This window comes from Medicago truncatula, chromosome 2 (genome assembly GCF_003473485.1).
Source record: "Medicago truncatula cultivar Jemalong A17 chromosome 2, MtrunA17r5.0-ANR, whole genome shotgun sequence".
Taxonomy (NCBI): Eukaryota; Viridiplantae; Streptophyta; class Magnoliopsida; order Fabales; family Fabaceae; genus Medicago; species Medicago truncatula.
In genome coordinates, this window is record NC_053043.1 from 19,669,555 (window position 1) to 19,690,779 (window position 21,225).

The window sequence follows — 21,225 nt, forward strand, 5'->3', positions numbered from 1 at the left end:
CTGTTCACATCATTAATAGGTTACCTTCTACTCTTCTTAATTTCAAGTGTCCTTATGAATTGCTTCATAAAGAACCTCCTTCTCTTGTCCATCTTAAGGTTTTTGGTTGTTTGAGTTATGCAACCACTTTGCAAGCTCATAGAACCAAGTTTGATTCTAGAGCTAGAAAAGCTGTGTTCCTAGGATATAAAAACGGTACTAAAGGCTATATTCTCTATGATTTAAATTCACATGAAATTTTTGTTTCAAGAATTTTTTTTTTTTATGAAACTGATTTTCCTTTTCATTTGCCGAATTCTGTGCAAACGGACTCTACATCCTCTACATCCAATTTGCATCATACTACTCTTGATGACCCTGATCCTACTTCTTTACCCATTCCTGTCATGCATGAACCTAGTTCCAATGATTCCACTCCCACTACCACACCAGAATCTAGCCCTAACCCTGCACCTTTAAGGAAGTCTTCTAGAATTGTTACTCGTCCTGTATATTTAGAAGATTTTCATTGTAACAATGTTATAGGTACAGACTTTGCAATATCTTCTAACAGTGTTTATCCCCTTTCTTCTGTACTATCTTACAATAATTGTGCCCCTGGTTATCATGCATTTTGTTGTTCTATCTCAGCCATAGTTGAACCTACAACCTATAACCAGGCATCTAAATTTGAGTGTTGGCGGAATGCTATGAATGCTGAATTACTTGCTCTTGATGAGAACAAAACATGGTCTGTAGTTGATCTTCCCCATGACAAAGTTCCTATTGGTTGCAAATGGGTGTATAAGGTTAAATATCATGCCAATGGTTCTATTGAGCGTTACAAGGCTAGGTTAGTCGCTAAAGGGTATTCTCAATTAGAAGGAGTTGATTATTTTGATACCTTTTCGCCAGTTGCCAAAATCACTACTGTTAGGGTCTTATTAGCTTTGGCTTCCATTAAGGGGTGGCATCTTGAACAATTGGATGTGAATAACGCTTTCTTGCATGGTGATTTAAATGAGGATGTGTACATGTCCTTACCTCCTGGTTTTCCTGACATTAAGGACCACAACAAAGTTTGTAAATTGCACAAATCCATTTATGGTTTGAAACAAGCTAGTAGGCAATGGTACTCCAAGCTTTCTTCCTCTTTAGTTTCTTTTGGATATACTCCCTCACAATCTGATCATTCTCTATATATAAAGTCTACATCTACTAGTTTTACTGCACTATTGGTGTATGTTGATGATATTATTCTTACCGGCAACTCTATTCATGAGATACAAGTTGTCAAAGCGTTTTTGGATCAGAAATTCAGGATTAAAGATCTTGAAAAACTGAGATATTTCTTAGGTCTGGAAATTGCAAGATCTGACACTGGGATCTTTGTCAATCAAAGAAAATATACACTTGAACTTCTTCAAGATGTTGGTCTACTAGGAACTATACCTTCCAATATTCCTTTTAATCCTACTACTAAGCTCTCTAGCACCGATGGTGCTCCTATGGATGACCCCTCTTCTTATAGAAGACTTATAGGAAGGCTTCTTTATTTGACACATACTCGACCAGACATCAGTTTTTCCGTTCAGCATTTAAGTCAATTTGTTTCTAAACCTTTGGTCCCTCACTACAATGCTGCCATGGGCATTCTGAAGTATCTCAAATCTGCTCCAGCCAAAGGCGTATTTTATTCTACTTCTAGTCCCTTGAAGATTAGTGCTTTTGCTGATTCTGATTGGGCAAGGTGTCATGAAACTAGAAAGTCTATTACAGGATTTTGTGTGTTACTTGGTTCTTCTTTAATTTCTTGGAAGTCCAAGAAGCAAAATACTGGCTCCAGGTCTTCAAGAGAGGCCGAATATAGAGCTTTGGCCTCATTAACTTGTGAACTTCAATGGTTACAATACATTTTTCAAGATTTCAAGATAGCACTTTCAGATTCAGCTTCTGTTTTTTGTGACAGTAGGTCAGCTATTTACTTATCTCACAACCCTACTTTTCATGAAAGGAGTAAACACATCGAGCTGGACTGCCATGTGATTCGCGAGAAAATTCAATCAAAGCTCATTCATTTGCTACCGATACCAAGCACCTCTCAACTGGCTGATGTCTTCACTAAGCCACTCCAACATCATGCTTTCTCGTCTTTCATGTCCAAGTTGGGTCTATGTTCTATCCATAGTCCAACTTGAGGGGATATATTAATGTAAATGTTGGTTAGTGGTTGTAGTGCTAGTTAAATTTTTTTGCATTAGTTAGTGGTGGCTGTACAGCTTATTGCATTAGTTAGGCTTAACTATATATCTTCCACTTCTGTTACAATACATGTAAAGTATATAAACTTAGATGTGCCTCACTATTCTAATCACTCAATAATGAAAATTACTTTCCATTTATTCAGAGTTCAGAGTTTTAATAATTACTTTAATTTGATTAAGTAATTATATAATAAAATTTTAATCATTGGCCAAAATCTAATATATTTGAATTTAAAATAATTAATTTTTTTTTTTGTGGTGAGAATGTGATTGAATATGAGTTCACCTCCCGAAATTTTCATTCTTTTTGTTTACAATTTGAATTTGATTATTTATTATTGGATGTTAATTTGAAATTGGAAATTAACCATTTAAAATTAGTCTAATATAGCATTTAAAATTAAAAAAATAACCATTTATAATAACAATACCAATTTAGGCTAGAATGATTTTGGTGAGAGTTAACATTTGAGAAGCATTATGGTGTAATGGAATCATGTTAGAAGCAAAGGAGTTATGTTAGAATGTCACATGTCATAAAGATGGGTGTGACGTTTACATTTCCATAAATACATTTGAGGAAAACCCTAAAATCTAATTATTATCTATATACTAACTAGTTGCAAACCCGTGCTTCGCACGGGTTGAATAACATATTTTTTTTAAAATTTAGTTTTGAAGGAGAAATCTTATAAATTATGGAAAATTGTTGTCCTTTATAAATGTGAAAATCAAAGCTGCATAATTTTTATCTTTAATTTTACTAAACAAATTATATTAACCCTAGATTTAATTTATGCAAAATGTCATCTCTTATTTCTAAATGTTAACCCGTGATGCAATATTAACCCTAGATTTAACCTATTTTTTCGTGTGACTCGACTTTACTATATTAACCCTAGATTTAATTTATGCAAAATATCATCTCTAATTTTAACCTAATTTTTCCCTCCACACCTTTGCATTTAATGTTTATCTAAAGTAAAATAAAAATATGTTCCCAATTATATGCTGTTTTTTTGGAAATGAATAACTGTTAACCCGTCTAGCTATACTTAACTTAATCTCTTACTTATAAATGTTAACCCGTCTTGCTATACTTAACCTATTTTATTTTATTTCTTAAAGTTATACCGGACGCAAAATTTTTCCCTAGAATTAACCTAACTTCTTTGCTTAATTTTACTGTATTAACCCTATTTAATTAACCATGTTTAATTTGATCAAAATGTTAACGTTAATTGTTAGGAAAATCAAAATAAACAAATCGCTGCTAATTTTTCTCTTTAATTTTACTAAACAAATTATATCAACCCTAGATTTAATTTATGCAAAATGTCATCTCTTATTCCTAAATGTTAACCGGTGATGAAATATTAACCCTAGATTTAACATATTTGTTCTAAAAGTACTTTTTTTAGTAAGTACTTAATTGATATTGTGTTTGACCTAACTTCTTAAAAATGTAGAGAAGTTTGAAAAATGTCGGGTCAAACGATACCTTAATCTTCCACAACGGCAATGTAGAAGCAACTGAATTTGGGGGAAAAAATTGAAAAATTTAAAAATATAAAAATTGGAAAATAATTAAAAGTTATTAAAAATATAAAAATTAGAAAATAATTAGAAAAAATTGGTTAGGGGAAAAAATGGGAATTCATAGGCCATTGTTAAAAAAAATATATGATATTAAAAAATAAAGAAAAGGTTCTCGGCGTAAGTTGAAAAGAGGTGTTTGTGAAATAAATTGTCGAGAAGTAGTTTTTTAAAGTAACATTCAACATCTTCTGGTCAAAGCTCATTCCATTCAATTTTATGCGTTCAAAAAAAGTACTTTTTTAAGTAAGTACTTAATTGATATTGTGTTTGACCTAACTTCTCCTTAAAAATGTAGAGAAGTTTGAAAAATGGCAGGTCAAACGATACTTTAATCTCCCACAACGGCAATGTAGAAACAACTGAATTTGGGATAAAAAATTGAAAAAGTTAAAAATATAAAAATTGAAAAATAATTAAAAGTTATTAAAAATATATAATTTAGAAAATAATTAAAAAAAATTGGTTAGGGGAAAAAATGGAAATTCATAGGTCCACCTTAAAAAAAAAAAACTCAACCAATAAGTAGATTACCAAATTGCCCCTTATAGGGGCAAAATGATAAATTCAATGGATATTTTCTTTTATATAAGTAATTATAGATAAGAAAAGAAATGTCCCTTGAATTTACCATTTTGCCCCTATAAGGGGCAATTTGGTAATCTACTTATTGGTTGAGTTTTTTTTTTTGAACAATGGCCTATGAATTTTTATTTTTGCCCCTAACCAATTTTTTTTTAATTATTTTCTAATTTTTATATTTTTAATAACTTTTAATTATTTTCCAATTTTTATATTTTTAACTTTTTCCATTTTTTATCCCAAATTCAGTTGTTTCTACATTATCGTTGTGGGAGATTAAGGTATCGTTTGACTCGACATTTTTCAAACTTCTCTACATTTTTAAGGAGAAGTTAGGTCAAACCCAATATCAATTAAATACTTACTAAAAAAAGTACTTTTTTTGAACGCATAAAATTGAATGGAATGAGATTTGACCAGAAGATGTTGCATGTTACTTTAAAAAACTACTTCTCGACAATTTATTTCACAAACACCTCTTTTCAACTTACGCCGGGAACCTTTTCTTTATTTTTTAATATTTTTTTTTTCAACAATGGCCTATGAATTTCCATTTTTTCCCCTAACCAATTTTTTTTAATTATTTTCTAATTTTTATATTTTTAATAACTTTTAATTATTTTCCAATTTTTATATTTTTAACTTTTTCAATTTTTTCTCTCAAATTTAGTTGCTTCTACATTGCCGTTGTGGAAGATTAAGGTATCGTTTGACCCAACATTTTCAAACTTCTCTACATTTTTAAGGAGAAGTTAGGTCAAACACAATATCAATTAAGTACTTACTAAAAAAAGTACTTTTAGAACAAATAGGTTAAATGTAGGGTTAATATTGCATCACCAGTTAATATTTAGAAATATGAGATGACATTTTGCATAAATTAAATTTAGGGTTAATATAGTAAAGTCACACGAAAAAATTAGGTTAAATCTAGGTCTAATATTGCGTCACGGGCTAACATTTAGAAATAAGAGATGTCATTTTGCATAAATTAAATCTAGGGTTAATATAATTTGTTTAGTAAAATTAAAGATAAAAATTAGGAGCGATTTATTTATTTTGATTTCCCTAACAATTAACGTTAACATTTTGATCAAATTAAACAGGGTTGATTAAATAGGGTTAATACAGTAAAATTAAGCAAAGAAGTTAGGTTAATTCTAGGGCAAAATTTTGCGTCCGGGTTAACTTTAAAAAATAAAATAAAATAGGTTAAGTATAGCAAGACGGGTTAACATTTATAAGTAAGAGATTAAGTTAAGTATAGCGAGACGGGTTAACGGTTATTCCATTCCAAAAAAACAGCATATAATTGGGAACATACTTTTCTTTTACTTTAGATAAACATTAAATGCAAAAGTGTGGAGGTAAAAATTAGGTTAAAATTAGAGATGACATTTTGCATAAATTAAATTTAGGGTTAATATAGTAAAGTCACGCGAAAAAATAGGTTAAATCTAGGGTTAATATTGCATTACGGGTTAACATTTAGAAATAAGAGATGACATTTTGCTTAAATTAAATCTAAGGTTAATATAGTAAAGTCACACGAAAAAATTAGGTTAAATCTATGGTTAATATTGCATCACGGGTTAACATTTAAAAATAAGAGATAAGAAATGACATTTTGCATAAAATAAATCTAAGGTTAATATAGTAAAGTCACATGAAAAAATTAGGTTAAATCTAGGGTTAATATTGCGTCAGGGGTTAACGTTTATAAATAAGAGATGACATTTTGCATAAATTAAATCTAGGGTTAATATAATTTGTTTAGTAAAATTAAGGAGAAAAATTAGAAGCGATTTGTTTATTTTGATTTCCCTAACAATTAACGTTAACATTTTGATTAAATTAAATAGGGTTAATACAGTAAAATTAAGAAAAGAAGTTAGGTTAAATTTTGGGCAAAATTTTACGTTTGGGTTAACTTTAAGGAATAAGCTATTATAATAGTTGTTATGTTATTTTTTATGTATTGTTTTAGGCTCTGTGTTGCAAAATTTTGGTTTATGCAGCTTTGATTTTCACATTTATAAAGGACAACAATTTTCCGTAATTTATAAGATTTCTCCTTCAAAACAAAATTTTAAAAAATACGTTATTCAACCCGTGCGAAACACGGGTTTGTAACTATTTATACAAGACAAATTAATCCTCTGAAATTACCCATTTTGCCCTCCTTAGGGGTATTTTAGTAATTATCTAATTGGTGAAATTTGTTTGTTGACAACTCACCAGTTTTTTTGCCTATCTATTATTTTATTATTTTATTACTAATATAAAAATTAATGTCCTATGAATTACCATTTTTGCCTTCAAGAGGGGTAATTTGGTGATTCAATTATTCATTAACCTCACCTCATTATATATATATATATATATATATTATTCTATAGTCTATATTTTATTTTATATTATATTATTTTTTTTTTATTTTATAAGAATAAAAATAATCTTAAATTGAGTTGTTTCTAAACTGCAGTTGTGGGAGATTAAGACACCGTTTGATCCGACTTTTTTTCAACTTCTCTACATTTTTAAGGAGAAGTTATGTAACGCCCACTTTCGTTTAATCGTTATTTAATCGAGTTTAGGCCATTATGTTATAATTATATAGTATATGCATGATTTTGATATGTTTTGATGATTTGTGGTGATTTTGATGATTTGATTGATGACGTGTTAAGTTATGAGTTTTGGAGGATTTGATAAGGATATGAGAATTATTTAATTGTTAAATAAAATAAAGATTTGAAAAATATTTAGTTGAGGGCTGTTTAGATATTTTAGATAGTTTTGGGGATGAAAGTGAGATAAGATAAGTAATTAGAAAAAGATATAAATAGGAGAAGACCTAATATTTTAGAAACTCTTTGTACGTGAAAACTTTTGGAAAAAGGGAGAAAAGCCAAGTCTAGAGGAACCAAGGTAGAGTGCTGCGATTTTCTTCATACAAGGTAAGGGTGAGACTAATAATTCAATAGCATTGATTGTTGTAATTCTGATGATTAGTTGACAAAGTTAGGATTGATTTAGAGAAGTTTTGGAATTAGGTCAAAACCCTAAAAATTGATGATCAAACGGTAAAACTTGTTTAGATTGATGTAGAAACCGTCCTTTAACCTTAGAACATGTTTAGGATGGATTATTGAATCAAAATTAGGCTTTGAACCATGTTGTGTGATGGATTTTTGAGAAAAACCCTAGTCTGCCCGTGCTTCTGTTCATCGCTCGCCACGGCGAGTGATGATTCTCGCCTCGCGAGTGATGATCTTCATCGCTCGCCACGCGAGCCCTTCCTTTTCGCCTCGCGAGTTGTTTGGTTCAACTCGCCATGGCGAGCAACCCCTCCTCGCCTCGCGAGCTTAGGCAGAGTGCATGTCATATTTTGTGTTTCGACCTTTTGAGTTGGACCTTGGATGCCTATGAGTGCCTGAACCTACCTAGTATTGTTTAGGAACGAATTTAGGATCAGAGGGAACCCATAACAAGCTTAGTTTGGGAGTTGAGTGGTACTCGCCATGGCGAGTAAGTACTCTCGCCTCGCGAGTACAACCAGGATGAACTTGTTTATGTGTTTTTGCGATCCGTGTCGCACCTTTTGATCAAGAGTGAACCCCTAATTGGTAATGAAACCTTATGATAACGTTCAATGCAGTCTGTAAAGCTATTGAGTTATGTTGATATTATTTGAGCATGATTAAGGTATTATGCGATATGTAAGATATAATTGAAATGATTATGATTCTAGTAAATTGCTGTTGATATATTGATATCTCCTTGCTGTTATGCGACTTGACTATGCTGCTGCTGTTATTTAACTGAGTATGCAATGTTTATATATGAATATAATGAAAATGATGACGTTTTGCATCAAGTTATTGAATGCACATGATTACGATGATTATGATGTTTTGTTCATATGTGTCCATGCATAGCATATCATTGAGCTTAGTCCTCACCACGAAAATTAGGAGCTTTGTCCTCCGCACGTTTTATAGGAGCTTTGTCCTCCGCACGATTAAAGTATATTAATACTTATGATGACGATTGGTACCACATGCATATAAGGAGTCTAGGAGCATTGTCACATTGTCATGATTAAGATGCCTTGTTGATAATGAATGAATATATGATTACGTGATAACTGTTTAGCATTTATGCAAAGTTAATAATGGAATGATTATGATGTTAATTTATGATTCGCAATTACATTGATTAATGTTATTTTATTATGAAATCTCACCCCTTCTGCTTGGAAATGTTGCCCTTCGTATGGGTAACTTGCAGGTGATCGTGCTTAGTGTGCAGTTGCTTCGTGAGTTGGCTTCGCCTTCACTGTGTCGTCTAGGTCGCTCTGATACGTAACGGGATGGGGTTATATGCTATAACATGCTTCATTCTTTTACGTGAACTGCTTATGTTTTGATAAACTCTTTTGAGATACCTGTTGGGCCTGCGTGCCAAAATCGTTTTACGAATTATGATTATGATTTTCCGCTGCTATGTTAAAGATAATTTGTGAAGGTTAAATCATTATTTAACTGTTTTGGATTACGTTTCTATGTGATATCCCGTTTATGGTTTTTACTCTGATAATTGTTTAAGAAATTTGTATATTGGAAAAACGGGGTGTTACAAGTTAGGTCAAAATGTTTGATACTAGAGCCAAAATTAAACAACTCAAAATAAGTACTTACTAAAAAAAGTATTTTTTTTTTTTTTTTTTTTTTTTGCTCAAAAAAAAAAAAGTATTTTTTTTAATGCATAAAATTGAATGTAATGAGCTTTGGCCAAAAGTTGTGGAATGCTATCTCAAAAAACTACTTGTCGACAATTTATTTTACAAGCACCTCTCTTAAACTCATGTTGGGAACCTTTTCTTTTATTTTTTTAATATTATATTTCAATATGTTTTTTTTCTTCCATTTTATTTTTTTGAACTGTTCCATTTAATATTTTAAGGAGGTTCCATTTAATTTTATTATCTTTTTTTCAAGGGAATTTTATTATCTTTTTATCACTCATATATTTAATTTCAATATCGTTTAATCATCACAACCTCACAATTATTTTTACTCACGCTGTCTTTTAATGATACCAAATATTTTTATTTTCTATCTTAAACCTCGCAAATATATTCACATATTAGCATTTAGAGATGTACTTTATGTCCGTCTGTCTGTTTTTTTGCTACGCTAATGCGTATAATTTTTTTTAGCGTTGCATAATGCGTATGATTATTTTTATAAAATTTTAATTTTAATTAAAATTACAAGTATAGATGCCTAAAAAAATTATACTTATATATATTTTGAACCTTTATATTGTAATACATTATACATATATTTTTCTTATTCAAAAAAATTAAACATGTCTGTTTCAATGACACCAACAATGTAGCAAATATAATGTCAAATAATATAAATTCTTATCTTTTTGAAAGTCACCAAAAATATGGTATTCTTATAACGAAATTTGTTATAGAGTATAATTGAAAAAGAAAAAATAAACTATTTTGATATTATTTATGTTCTTATTTGGGATAATTTTGAGGCGTGGTTTTTCTATGATAAATAAGAACGTTAAATTTGTAGTCAAATGACATTTAAAAATGAACCGCGGGAGTAAGATATTCTTCAAATTTCAAAAAGTAAATTGTTAATATAATTGTTGTCAAAATCTCGAATTAAATCCTATAAAATCTAGGATTTTGCGACTTTCTTCATCTTAAACGACTCAAATCCATAGCAGAATCCAAAATAGGTAAAATCCATCGATTTTGATTGCGATTTTATCATACAAAATCGCAGGATTTTAAAGGGTTTTGAAGAATTTTATCCATTTTGTTAGTCATTTATGTATAAGTATTCTGTGGACTTTAAACAGAGTTATTTATGACTATATACAATTTATAACATATATTTAGCATTATTATTTTTTTTGGTAAAATCCATCGATTTTGATTACGGTTTTACGATTTTTAATTTTGTTGTTCTCTTTCGACCTGAAGCAAAATCTTAATTTTGACAATCTTAGTTAATATTATACATTATTTATAAAATTCAAAAAACCCAAAGGATAAAGTAAAATGCTACAAGACCATTTAAAAGACTAGAAAGCAACATGGCAATGAATGCACGTAAGCCTCACAGCCAAGGATTACTTGCTTCTTCATTTCTCTATAAGCCTCACAGAATGTCCAAACATGACCTTCATTGATCTGTAAGCCTGAAAGAGTGCCCAAACTTGTCCTGTTCCCCAAATCTGAAATTTATAAGTCCATCTCATTATTTTGGCATTGGAGATTTCCTTTAGTTTTGCTAGTGCACATTTCCAGTCGATTTCACTTGTGTAAAGTCGATGAAATGATCTCAAAACTTTCAAAGCTATAGGGTTGCAATTGACATAATGAATTGCTTTTCTTGAAAGCTCCAAAAATCCCTGCTTAGGTAAGGAAATGGTAAACTTATTCAAGTAGGAAATCCGGAGGGAATTTCGGACTTTATGAGTGTTGCTAATTCCTCCACTTTTCAGCACATCCTCATCCCTAGTAGTCACAATGACTATGCTACCAGCTCCTAGCCAACCACCTCTCTCTCTAATCAAAGTTTTCAGAGTTTCTGGACTACGAACATCATCTAGTACAATGAAAGCTTTCATTCCTTTGAGTCTTCTAATGACCATGGATGACATTACTATAGGCGTGTCGATATTAACATCTTCCCCGAGTAATGTGGAAACAAGTTTTTTATAAGTGAAATTGATTCCATTCCTTTTTGATTCTTCTGCCACCTTTTCTAAGAAGCAGGTACCTTGATATTTGCAAGAGAAATTTTGAAACATAGCAGCAACAATGGCTGTCTTACCTATGCCTTTTGCACCCCAAATTCCAATGATTTGAACTTTGCTAGAATCAAAGTTTATTGAAGATTGAATTTTACTATAATTTTCATCGGTTTTGAAATTAAATGTAAGTTCATTTTTGTACTTGTATCTTAACGTTTTTAATACAGCTTTGTTAATGTCTTCAATCCAGGCTGATTCGCTCCTAGCAGATGCAAAATAATTAATACATATATATCATGTAAGGTTAATAGGTCTTTATCCCCTGTAATATAAGTTATTTTTTGTTTTTACCCCTGTAAAATTTTTATTTTGATTTACCCCTTAATAGGCAAAACAAAAACCAATTTTATTTTTTTTTTCAAGAAATTTTCGTTTTTGTTTGGCCTATTAGGGGGTGAATCAAAATAAAAATATTTTACAGGGAAAAACCGAAAATGACCTATATTACAGGGGGTAAAGACCTATTAACCCTATCATGTAATTACCAACCAAAGGCAAACTCTAATTTTTTTATTTTTTTTTATTTTTAACATTGCAGAAACTAAAACTTGAGACCTTGAAAATGAGTATACTTCAAAGTCTCAAACCAATATCACCAGATCAACCGAAGTGGCTTCATCTGATTCGTAAAATTAAAATATTAGAAAATTTTAAGTATGCATGTTTGAAATAGACATGTACGGAAGCAGAAGTTGATCCTCCAATCTTCCTGAACTAACATTTTTTAATCAAAACAAAATTATAACCCAAATATGAATTCTTATTATAAAAATATCAACATTAATGATTAAAAATGTAAAAGAGATGGCCATAAAATGTATTTACAAATGATTATTTTACTTTAGTTGATTCTATATAGTCTCTTTAACTTGTTAGTCTCTTATTCTTAAGTCTTAACTACGTTAATTAGTTTTTTTAACGAAACTTAGTTAGTTAGTTAATATATTGCTACTTTTTTTTTGTTTATTATGATCGTATGGGTTTTTTTTATGTCGATAAAATCAGATAAGAATCCTATTATATTTTTTATTCATTCATATTTTTGAATAAATTTTTTACTTTAGTATGAATTTTTATATTTTTTACGGTTAAAAATTCATAATTTTTAAAAAAAATAAAAATTGAGAGATTTTTATAATATTCTACATAATTTCATTAAAAAAATACAAATGTTAAGTATGAGTTGACTTAAAAATAGGATAAAAGGGGTGATTAATATATATATATATAGTTGCTAATTTACACCCACCTAAAAAAATTAAGGTGTAAATTAACAAGTTACACCCACTTGCTTTTTATCAAAAGCAAAATTTAATTCATCTAAAATATGTTATATGCAAATGGTAAGTTTGTAAATTTCATTAATGTTTTTCCGTTGCTAAGAAAACAAATGTTTGCACTATCTTCCCTGTTTTCTTTAGTAAAATGGTGGGACAGACTTTTAAGGAAAAATATTTAAAATTATAAAAGTGGGTGTAAACTTGTGAGGTGAATGTAAACAATTACATAAAACTTATAAAAATAGTGTAAATAATCAAGTGGCCGTGTAGGTTACTAATTACCACCTTAATGAGGTAGGTGCTGCTTACTAATTTACACTTAGTACTTTTAGATGGGTGTAAATTAGTAGCTTATATTTGTGTATGTTGAATTAAACTAATATTTTAAAATTTTATGAAAATTTAGTCCTGAATAAGACCATCCACAATGATGGATGCTTCATCTATTTAGTACCATATTAAATAGGCACCCCCATTGTGGAGTATAATATATGGGTGACTATGGAGAATGGTGGCTATGGAAGCACTCTCCCTCTCTTCATTTTTCATGAGTCCCATTTAATAAATCTTAATAAAATAATGATATAAAATTATTTGTATAACTTATTTAATAATTTCTTTTGAGATGTTGGGTTGGAGAAAATCGGTGCTTATTAAATATTATGGTAAAATGAGTGATTTACGCACCCAGTTTAAGGTGCTCTGTTGTGGATGGTCTAAGAACTATTATTTTTTAAACCAAAAAGATATATTAATTAATAGTGAAATTTATGGATTAATATGTTCAAAAAGATTTGGTTTCTTCTATACATAGTAAACTCTAGAGTACCATTTTCTTATTAATTAATTAATTATGGTATTTTTATTAACGAGTACTTTCGAAGTACTCTTTAAATATTTTAAATTAAGTAATTATTATTTTAAAAGTCAAATATTTCGATTTCCAATGCATTGATTACACCCATTTTTATAAATACTTAACACTTATGACCCTTAAAGAGTGTCCCGGAGGTAGAGATGTCAATATCATGGGGCCTTGAAGTTTTGGCCCGAGCCCACATAGAAAGGGTGTTTGAAAATTCACAAGATTAAAATGTCCACATTCATGCAAGCCTACAAATAAAAAAATCAAAAGGCCCTAAGCCCCAAAATTTCTATAAACATATTTTTTTAAAGTATTTTTTTGGAAAAAAAACTTTTTTTACCGAAGAAAAAAGCTTTTTTTTTACCCAAAAAAACACTTTTTTTTTACCCAAAAAACTATTTTTTTTTTTAATAATTAATATGGGGCTTTTTTAGGCCCACAAATAAGTTGATTTTATAGTGGATTTGACCCTAAATAATTATGTTCAATTAAGGAGCTTTAATTTAGTGGGTTTAGCGAGGGCTTTTTTAAGTGGACTTTGAAATTTGGGGTTCTATCAACTCGAGCACTTGTTAACATTTTTCTATTTTTAAAAGAAGAAAAAAAACACAGTGAATAAATACCTTTTTTCGGTAACATGAAAACCAGATAAATTACCAGCTTCACGAAGAGCATCCTTCCAAAGTTGTATATGACTGTCACGGTGGCCTTGGCTGTGTCTTGCCAACGCAGCGCCATAACTCCCAGTCTGCTTCCGAACATATGAAGGTTCAATACGGTAGAACACAGGAAGAACAACAACTTGTCTACTTTTTCTTCTACACTTCATTATTTCAACAAGTTCATCCAAACACCAACTGGAATCCGCGTAGTTCTCTGAGAACACCACTAGAAAAAGAGTTGATTCATTCATTGCTTTCACAAGTTCGTCCCAGATTTTTTTTCCACTTTTGATGCGGTAGTCTGTGTAGGTCAAGAAATAGTTTCGACACAAAGCAGATTCAAGATGGCTGGTGAACCCAACACGAGTATCATGGCCTCGAAAGTTGATAAATACATCATATTTTTTATGAGGCACTGTAGCAGCAACAGGGCGAGAGGAAGAAGTTGCCATAACCGTAGCCATTTGTGTTTTCTGGTTCTTAGATATAAAATGCGGGATGCATACATACATACATATATATATATATATAGGCATTTTTGTTTTTTTTTTCATCTTTTCTTAGAAAAAGTCAGCTACAAGTTTTTTTATTGTTAACCAGTTGATCCTCTTTTATTCTCCGCAATTACACTGCTATTTCATCATTTTTGTTTTTTTCTTCAATAATCAACGCTACTTAATTACACTGATACTTGATCATTTTTGTTTGTTTATTCAATAATCAACGCTACTTACACTGCTACTTGATCATTTTTGTTTTTTTATTCAATGATCAACGCTACTTAGACTACAAAGCCTTAAAGATGGAAAGTGGAACACGGCGTTTTAATTCAGTTATTCTTTTTCTTTTCCTTTTTTTCAAATGTTCTACCCACAATTTGAAAGATTTTGTATTTGTTTTTATTCAATAAAAATCTATTTTACATTTTTAATTTAAGATACTAATTAATCTGTTCTTTCATATATTTAAGACAAAATTAGTGTCCACAATTGGAAGATTATCACAATTTAGGACACTAATCTGTCAATAAGCATGTGTTTGGTTTATGGTGGTCAAAATTAATTGAATTGATTTTATATTCGAACATAATCAAGTGAAAGTGACTTCATTATCAATCTAAAGAGTAATTTTTTATAACCCAATACTACTTTCATTATTGGACCGTCAATACACGTTGAAGGGCACAAATGGCTTTCAAAAGGACACATACTACTTTCAGATGTGCTCCTGAGGCCCTAGACGCGCCCGTCTAAGAGCGCCGTCTCAACAGACTTCTAGAAGCACTTAGAACGATCTAAAGTGACTTAAGGTCAAAATTGCTTGTGTTGGAACAAAACAAATTTTAACATGCCTCTTGAGTTTTGATGATAACAATATATTAAATTATCAATTGGATATGTTAATATTTGTTTAAGTATGCAGAATCATAGACAAAAATTCTAAAATGTCTTTATCAAGTATTGGTTCTTGAAGAACAAATGAAGTACAAGGATTTTTCAAGAGAAGCTAAGTCTCAAGCCAGAATCTAAAGAAGTCAGACTCTAGAGGCAAGGAAGAAGCTGAATACTCAGATTCTAGAAGCCAGACTTTGGATAGCTGTGGACCAATAGTGCAGAAGTCTCTGCAAATTCTAGCTATGGATGCTTTGAACTTTCAGAGAGTCAATGGATGTCATTATTAGTGAAGGACAACTATACAACCTTATCTCCTGTTGGAACAAAATGTGTTTCACAATAAACCTTAATGAGTTTTGATGATAACAAGGTATTAAAAATTGTCAATTGGTTATTGCTAATAATTGTTCAAGTGTACAGGACCATAGGCAAAGTTAATCAATTTCAATAGGTCTTGGAAGAACAATAGAGAGCAAAGGAATCTAAAGCATCTGAAGAAAACTGCGTCTGAAGCTATGAAGTGCTTTTGAAGTAACAAGTGCCTCTGAAGTAATGACGTCATCAGAAGCAGAAGTCCATCAGAAGCAAGATTTCATCAGAAGCTATATCATCACCAGAAGCTATAGTTGATCAGTATATTTAAACTGAAGTTTCAAAGGAGCTGTTTTTCGTTTTAATCCCGTCTAAGAAAACGAAGGACTAAAAAGGGAGGTGCCAACGTTCATTTGAAAAGCACTGGGTGCTTGTCCTTCATTGAAGAGTTGACAAAGTACAAGTGTACAACCACTACCTCCACTACTCTGTTTGTGTCTACTCTACAAGACAAGACAACAGCTCTGCCTGCAGAAATGTTCCTTTAAGATAGGAATGAATTTGAACTTGATCCTTCATAGGACTACACCCAAATCATGCAAAAGATTACTGGTGGATGATCAAAGGAACTCAACGACTCTTTAGACGTGCTAAAAATCTCAACGTCTCTCTACTCACCTCTATATAAAGGAGTGAAGACTTGAAGATTTTAAGAGACATCAACACAAGTTAAAAACGCCCAAACTCTGCCAAATTTGATTCTCAAAAGCACTGTGAATTTCTGTACTGATTTGATATATCTTAGAAATTCTTAAGTCTAGAGTCTTTCATTGCATTGTATTGTGAACACCACTGATTGTATATCAAGTGTTCAAACTCAAACAACTTTCTGTGTAATTCTGTTTGAATAGAAGTCTCTTGCTTTAGTGCTTGAGCATAGGAAGTCTCTTGCCTGCGTGCTTGAGCATTTGGGAAGTCTCATACTAGATAGTATTGAGCAGTTGTAATCTGTGTGATTATTTCTTAGTGGAAATCTCCTTGGAAGTGCAAGGGGGACTGGACTACTTCCGGTTTGTGGAAGGAACCAGTATAACTGCTTGTGTCTCTCTTTCTTTTCTCTTTACTCTGTTTTTATTCCGCTGCATATCAGATTTTGAACATCACATCAGAAGCACTCTCTAACAGCTTCTGAACTGATACCAGAAGAAGTTTTTTTTAAGAGAAAAAGAAAACACAATTCAACCCCCCCTTCTTGTGTTTTTCTCACCTTCATCTCCAACATCTCATGTGCAATTGTACGAAGCTACAACTGTGTCTCTTTGGAAAAGAACGGACAATTCCTCATCAAGGAAAGGATTCAAAATCATTCCTTCATAGGACATTAACCAAATCAAGCAACAAATCAATGAGGTTTGATCAAGCTGCTCTAACGATTCTAATGATGTGCTGACACCTTCACTACTAAAAAAAAGTTCATTTTCGCACAAAATAACGGACGATTTTGGGACGAAATTTGCGAAAAATTCCCACGGAATTCGGAAGGAAATGTGTTTTCGGACGGAATTCGGACAGATAGGGCGTTGTGGGATATTGGACTAAACTTCAAACGAATTTAGGACGGAATTTAATTTAATTTCCTACGAATTTCAGACGGAATTGAGTTAAAATTTACTACAGTTTTCAGACGGATTTAAGATAAATTTTTCAACGATTTTCGGACGGATTTAAATTGCTTTAAACTAGATTCATATAAGTGCTCAATGTTCTAACACAATATATCAAAAAATAACATGACTAAATTATTCATTAGTCGGTACTCAACAATAAAAGTAACACAATTAAGTGCACTAGCAGGGATAGGGGGACAACAACTGTCCTCAAAAAGTAAATAGCCAAAAAAAACAAGGTAAACACGTTTGGAAACATAACTCCAACCAAAAGGAACTCCCATGACAAAGCCAAATACAAGACAACGGCAGTCAAACACATAATTCATCAAAAAAGAAAAGAAACTGGCAGCAGCAACCACAAAACAGTAGAACAACAGAAAATCAGTTGGGCCAAACTTATCAATCAACTCCAAAATTATCATCATTGTTTATATTAGAGACTTCACCAACATCATTTGGTTGATCTTGCATAGGTGTCGCATAAGCAAAGTTTGGAGGCAATGGCATATTCAACTTTTCAAATAAAGTTGCAAGCATGCTTTCATTTGACTCAATTCTTTTTTGTTGCTGCTCCAATTTTTGTTTTTGCTCTTGGTTTATACGTTCTTGCTCTTTTGACTTTTCTTTCCATTTTATGAGCTCTTGTTCCATGTTTTTTTTCCTTAAAGGTATTTGAGCATGTACCAATAGTATACTTCGAAACATTTGTTCCTATAGAACCTAAACCGTATAATTTTCCTTTTTTATCTTTGGGAGCTACTTCCTTCTAAATAGTCAAGTCATCTGACATATTATGATGGCTTTCAGAAGACAATCCTTCTTCCTCTTGATCTTGAGATGTAGATATTTCTAAAAGCTCTGTTTTTCTCTTCTTAAAAGCTCCCTGCAATTTTGAATTATGTTAGTCATTTAACAGACAACCAATTAAAATCTATAATTTTAGCAAGATCATAGATAAATTAAAATTATAGTAAAGGTGTTGTCTTAGAGGTGGATGATGGATCATGTTAAAATGCCCGTCAGTTTGTTTTATGGCTGATCAAATAGAAATTCATGCTAAGTTGCATGAGGCAGCCAATCAAGCCATAATTATGCACGGAACCTAACTTTGTTTTTACATAGCCATGAGTCTATTAAATGATTATGAGCTGAATAAAATGTGTCAGCAGGTTCCACAAAAACCAAAACTCAAAATAGTAGTATATGCTACATAATAAAATTAGCAAACCCATAATATAATTAAAAAATAGATCATTCTCTGCATCTTCGTGTTCTTTTCAAGTCAAAGGAGCTGGAGGATGTCGCTCTGCTTACGCGGTGTGTTATACACTGAAGTAAGTGGGGACATTGGTACAATTGAAATATCTACACCTCAAGAGGGAAAAGGACACTTGGCACAGAATCCTTACATCATGGAGCCTAGACGTGGCACAAGATGAGAATGCCTAACAGAAAGTTCACTGAGAATTATATCAAGGGATCTTCTATGGTGCAGTCAAAAAATTACTTTTTTGAAAAAATAATTTTGATCTTAATATTTGATTCATTTTTAAATTGTTGATTACTGATTAATGATCAATAGTAATTCATCTAGTAATGCTTGCAACATCTTGAAATTACATGTACTATTTTATCGTTAACATCTTTAACATGTAAATAGAGTTGATAATATTATGTGATAGTCTTAAGTGTTACATTTTGTGGGATTTTTTTTTTTTTTGACAATCCACTCTTTCATTAAAGAAACAAACCAAGAGAGAACAAAGACCAGACTTTAAGAGGGGCATTCCCCACCCAAGTACGTGATCCTATTGATTTTGCAGTCTGAGCAAGCTCATGAGCAACCAACTACATTACAAGAGCGATTAACAAAGCTAACAGAACTACCAACTATACTACCAAACAAGTCATGACAGTCACTAATAAAGGGAATAATACTAGCTATTGTTGACATCCCATTAAAACACTTAACTACAACATAAGCATCCAATTCAAATAGAACATTACTAAGTTGTAATTCTAAGACAGTTTGGATACCCCATCTTAGACCAAGAGTCTCTGCCAATAGTGCATCAGCCATGATATCAGGACTTTGAGTCGCTGCAAAGAGCACCTCGCTTTCATGATTGCGAATAACCAGCCCCCAAGTGACCTTCCAATGCTTGTCGCGCCCAGCATCTATGTTGGCTTTCAAAAAATCAGTAGGAGGAGCAATCCAAAATTGTGCAGGGATCTGCAGTCTGTCAACTGAACGCGTCGAATTTGCTAGATTAAACTCCGAGACAAATTCACGAGCACTTGCAGCAACCATCCTAGGCTCAAAAACAACTTGATTGAAAATAGTTTGATTCCTAAAAAACCAGATTTTCCAAAGGCACACACAAGTTGTACAGCTAGAGGTTCTTTTGCTGACAACCAACTTAGTAACCAAGCATTTAAGTCTGTTTGAGGGGAAGGTTGGAAACCCAAATGGGAGGCAAACCATACCTGCAGCATCATAGGGCAAGCCATGAAGAGGTGGTTGGACGACTCATCCGCGTCAAAACAAAGTAGAATAAAATTAGATTAAATGTAGTTTGTTAATCTGATGAATTGATGATACTATAGAGACTGAACTTTTGGGTTGTTGCGAATTCGATGAAAATCACACCAATAACAACTTGATGTGTGGAGCAAGGGATAATCAAGCAACCAAAAACAAAGTGTATGGAAGTTATAAATACAAGCCAAAAGTAGAAAAAAAAAAAAACAACGGCAAGAAGAACACAAAGAAGAGAAGAACACAAAAGAATTTGTTGACCCAGTTCGGTCCAAATTGACCTAGTCTGGGGGAGAGAGCAGCCCTTCGATCCACTATATGATGAGTATCGTTACAAAAGAGAAATCAATGGGTTACAAGAATAAGTCTCCCGCCTAATTCTACCCAAAGTCTCAGCCTCTTCCCGTAACCAAGAGACTCAATCCTAATAGTGTTTCCCAAGGTGAATCAACCCACAAACCCTAGTGTTTGTTCCGAAGAGACAAACTCTACACAAACCCTAGTTTTGTTGTTGCCTTTCTAAACTCTTGTTTCAGCCCCCTTTATCTCCAAGTTTGCTCTGATACAAGGTCTATATTTATAGTAAAATTTTCCCTTAAAATTTGGATCAAATCTGCAACCAAAAATATGTTTCTGTTATTCGTCGCCAGCGCACCATCGTGCCACGATGCGACCCCATCGTGCCACGATTTTTCCAGTGCCTTGCCTAAAAAACTGAAACCTCCATCGTGCCACGTTGCCTTGCCATCGTGCCACGATTCTGCAGAAACCTGATTTTAAGTTAACTATCACAATTCTCCACCTTGAATTCAAATCAGTGATAATGCCAATCATCAACCTCCTTGCTGCTCTTTCCCTTGCTTCCCACTACTCCAAGTAGCTCCACAAGTTTACACCCTAACCTCTTCAGCCATCGGAATGTCTTCCGCCTTCTCGAAGATGCTTGTAGTCCAACTACGCTAGGAGTTTCAGGTAGCTCTACAAGACTATACCATAACCTCTTCAATACGAGACATCTCCCGCTTTCCTTGAAGATCTACTTATACCCAATCACCCTTGGCTTTTAGAGTAATCCACAAGTATACACCTCAACCCCTTCAGCCCTCGGAATGTCTTCCGCCTTCTTGAAGGTTCTTGCAGTCCAACTACACTAGGAGTTTTAGGTAGTCCCACAAGCATTCACCATAACATCTTCAACGCAGAACATCTCCTGCTTCCTTGAAGATCATC

The 21,225-nt window shown here is 32.2% G+C and overlaps 1 protein-coding gene and 1 pseudogene across 1 annotated transcript; both read right to left on the reverse strand.

Annotated features, from left to right (window-relative positions):
* Nucleotides 1–10,424: 10,424 nt before the first annotated feature.
* Nucleotides 10,425–14,589, reverse strand: LOC11443294 (disease resistance protein RPV1). The gene is made up of 2 exons (XM_003595334.4): nucleotides 14,042–14,589; nucleotides 10,425–11,475 (listed from the first exon to the last, which is right to left on the reverse strand). Exons 1-2 carry the CDS (start codon nucleotides 14,542–14,544, stop codon nucleotides 10,599–10,601), a joined length of 1,380 nt encoding a protein of 459 aa, XP_003595382.1. The 5' UTR covers nucleotides 14,545–14,589; the 3' UTR covers nucleotides 10,425–10,598.
* A 4,604-nt stretch (nucleotides 14,590–19,193) lies between these two features.
* On the reverse strand, nucleotides 19,194–20,000 carry LOC112419029 (uncharacterized; annotated as a pseudogene).
* Between the last annotated feature and the right edge of the window lie 1,225 nt (nucleotides 20,001–21,225).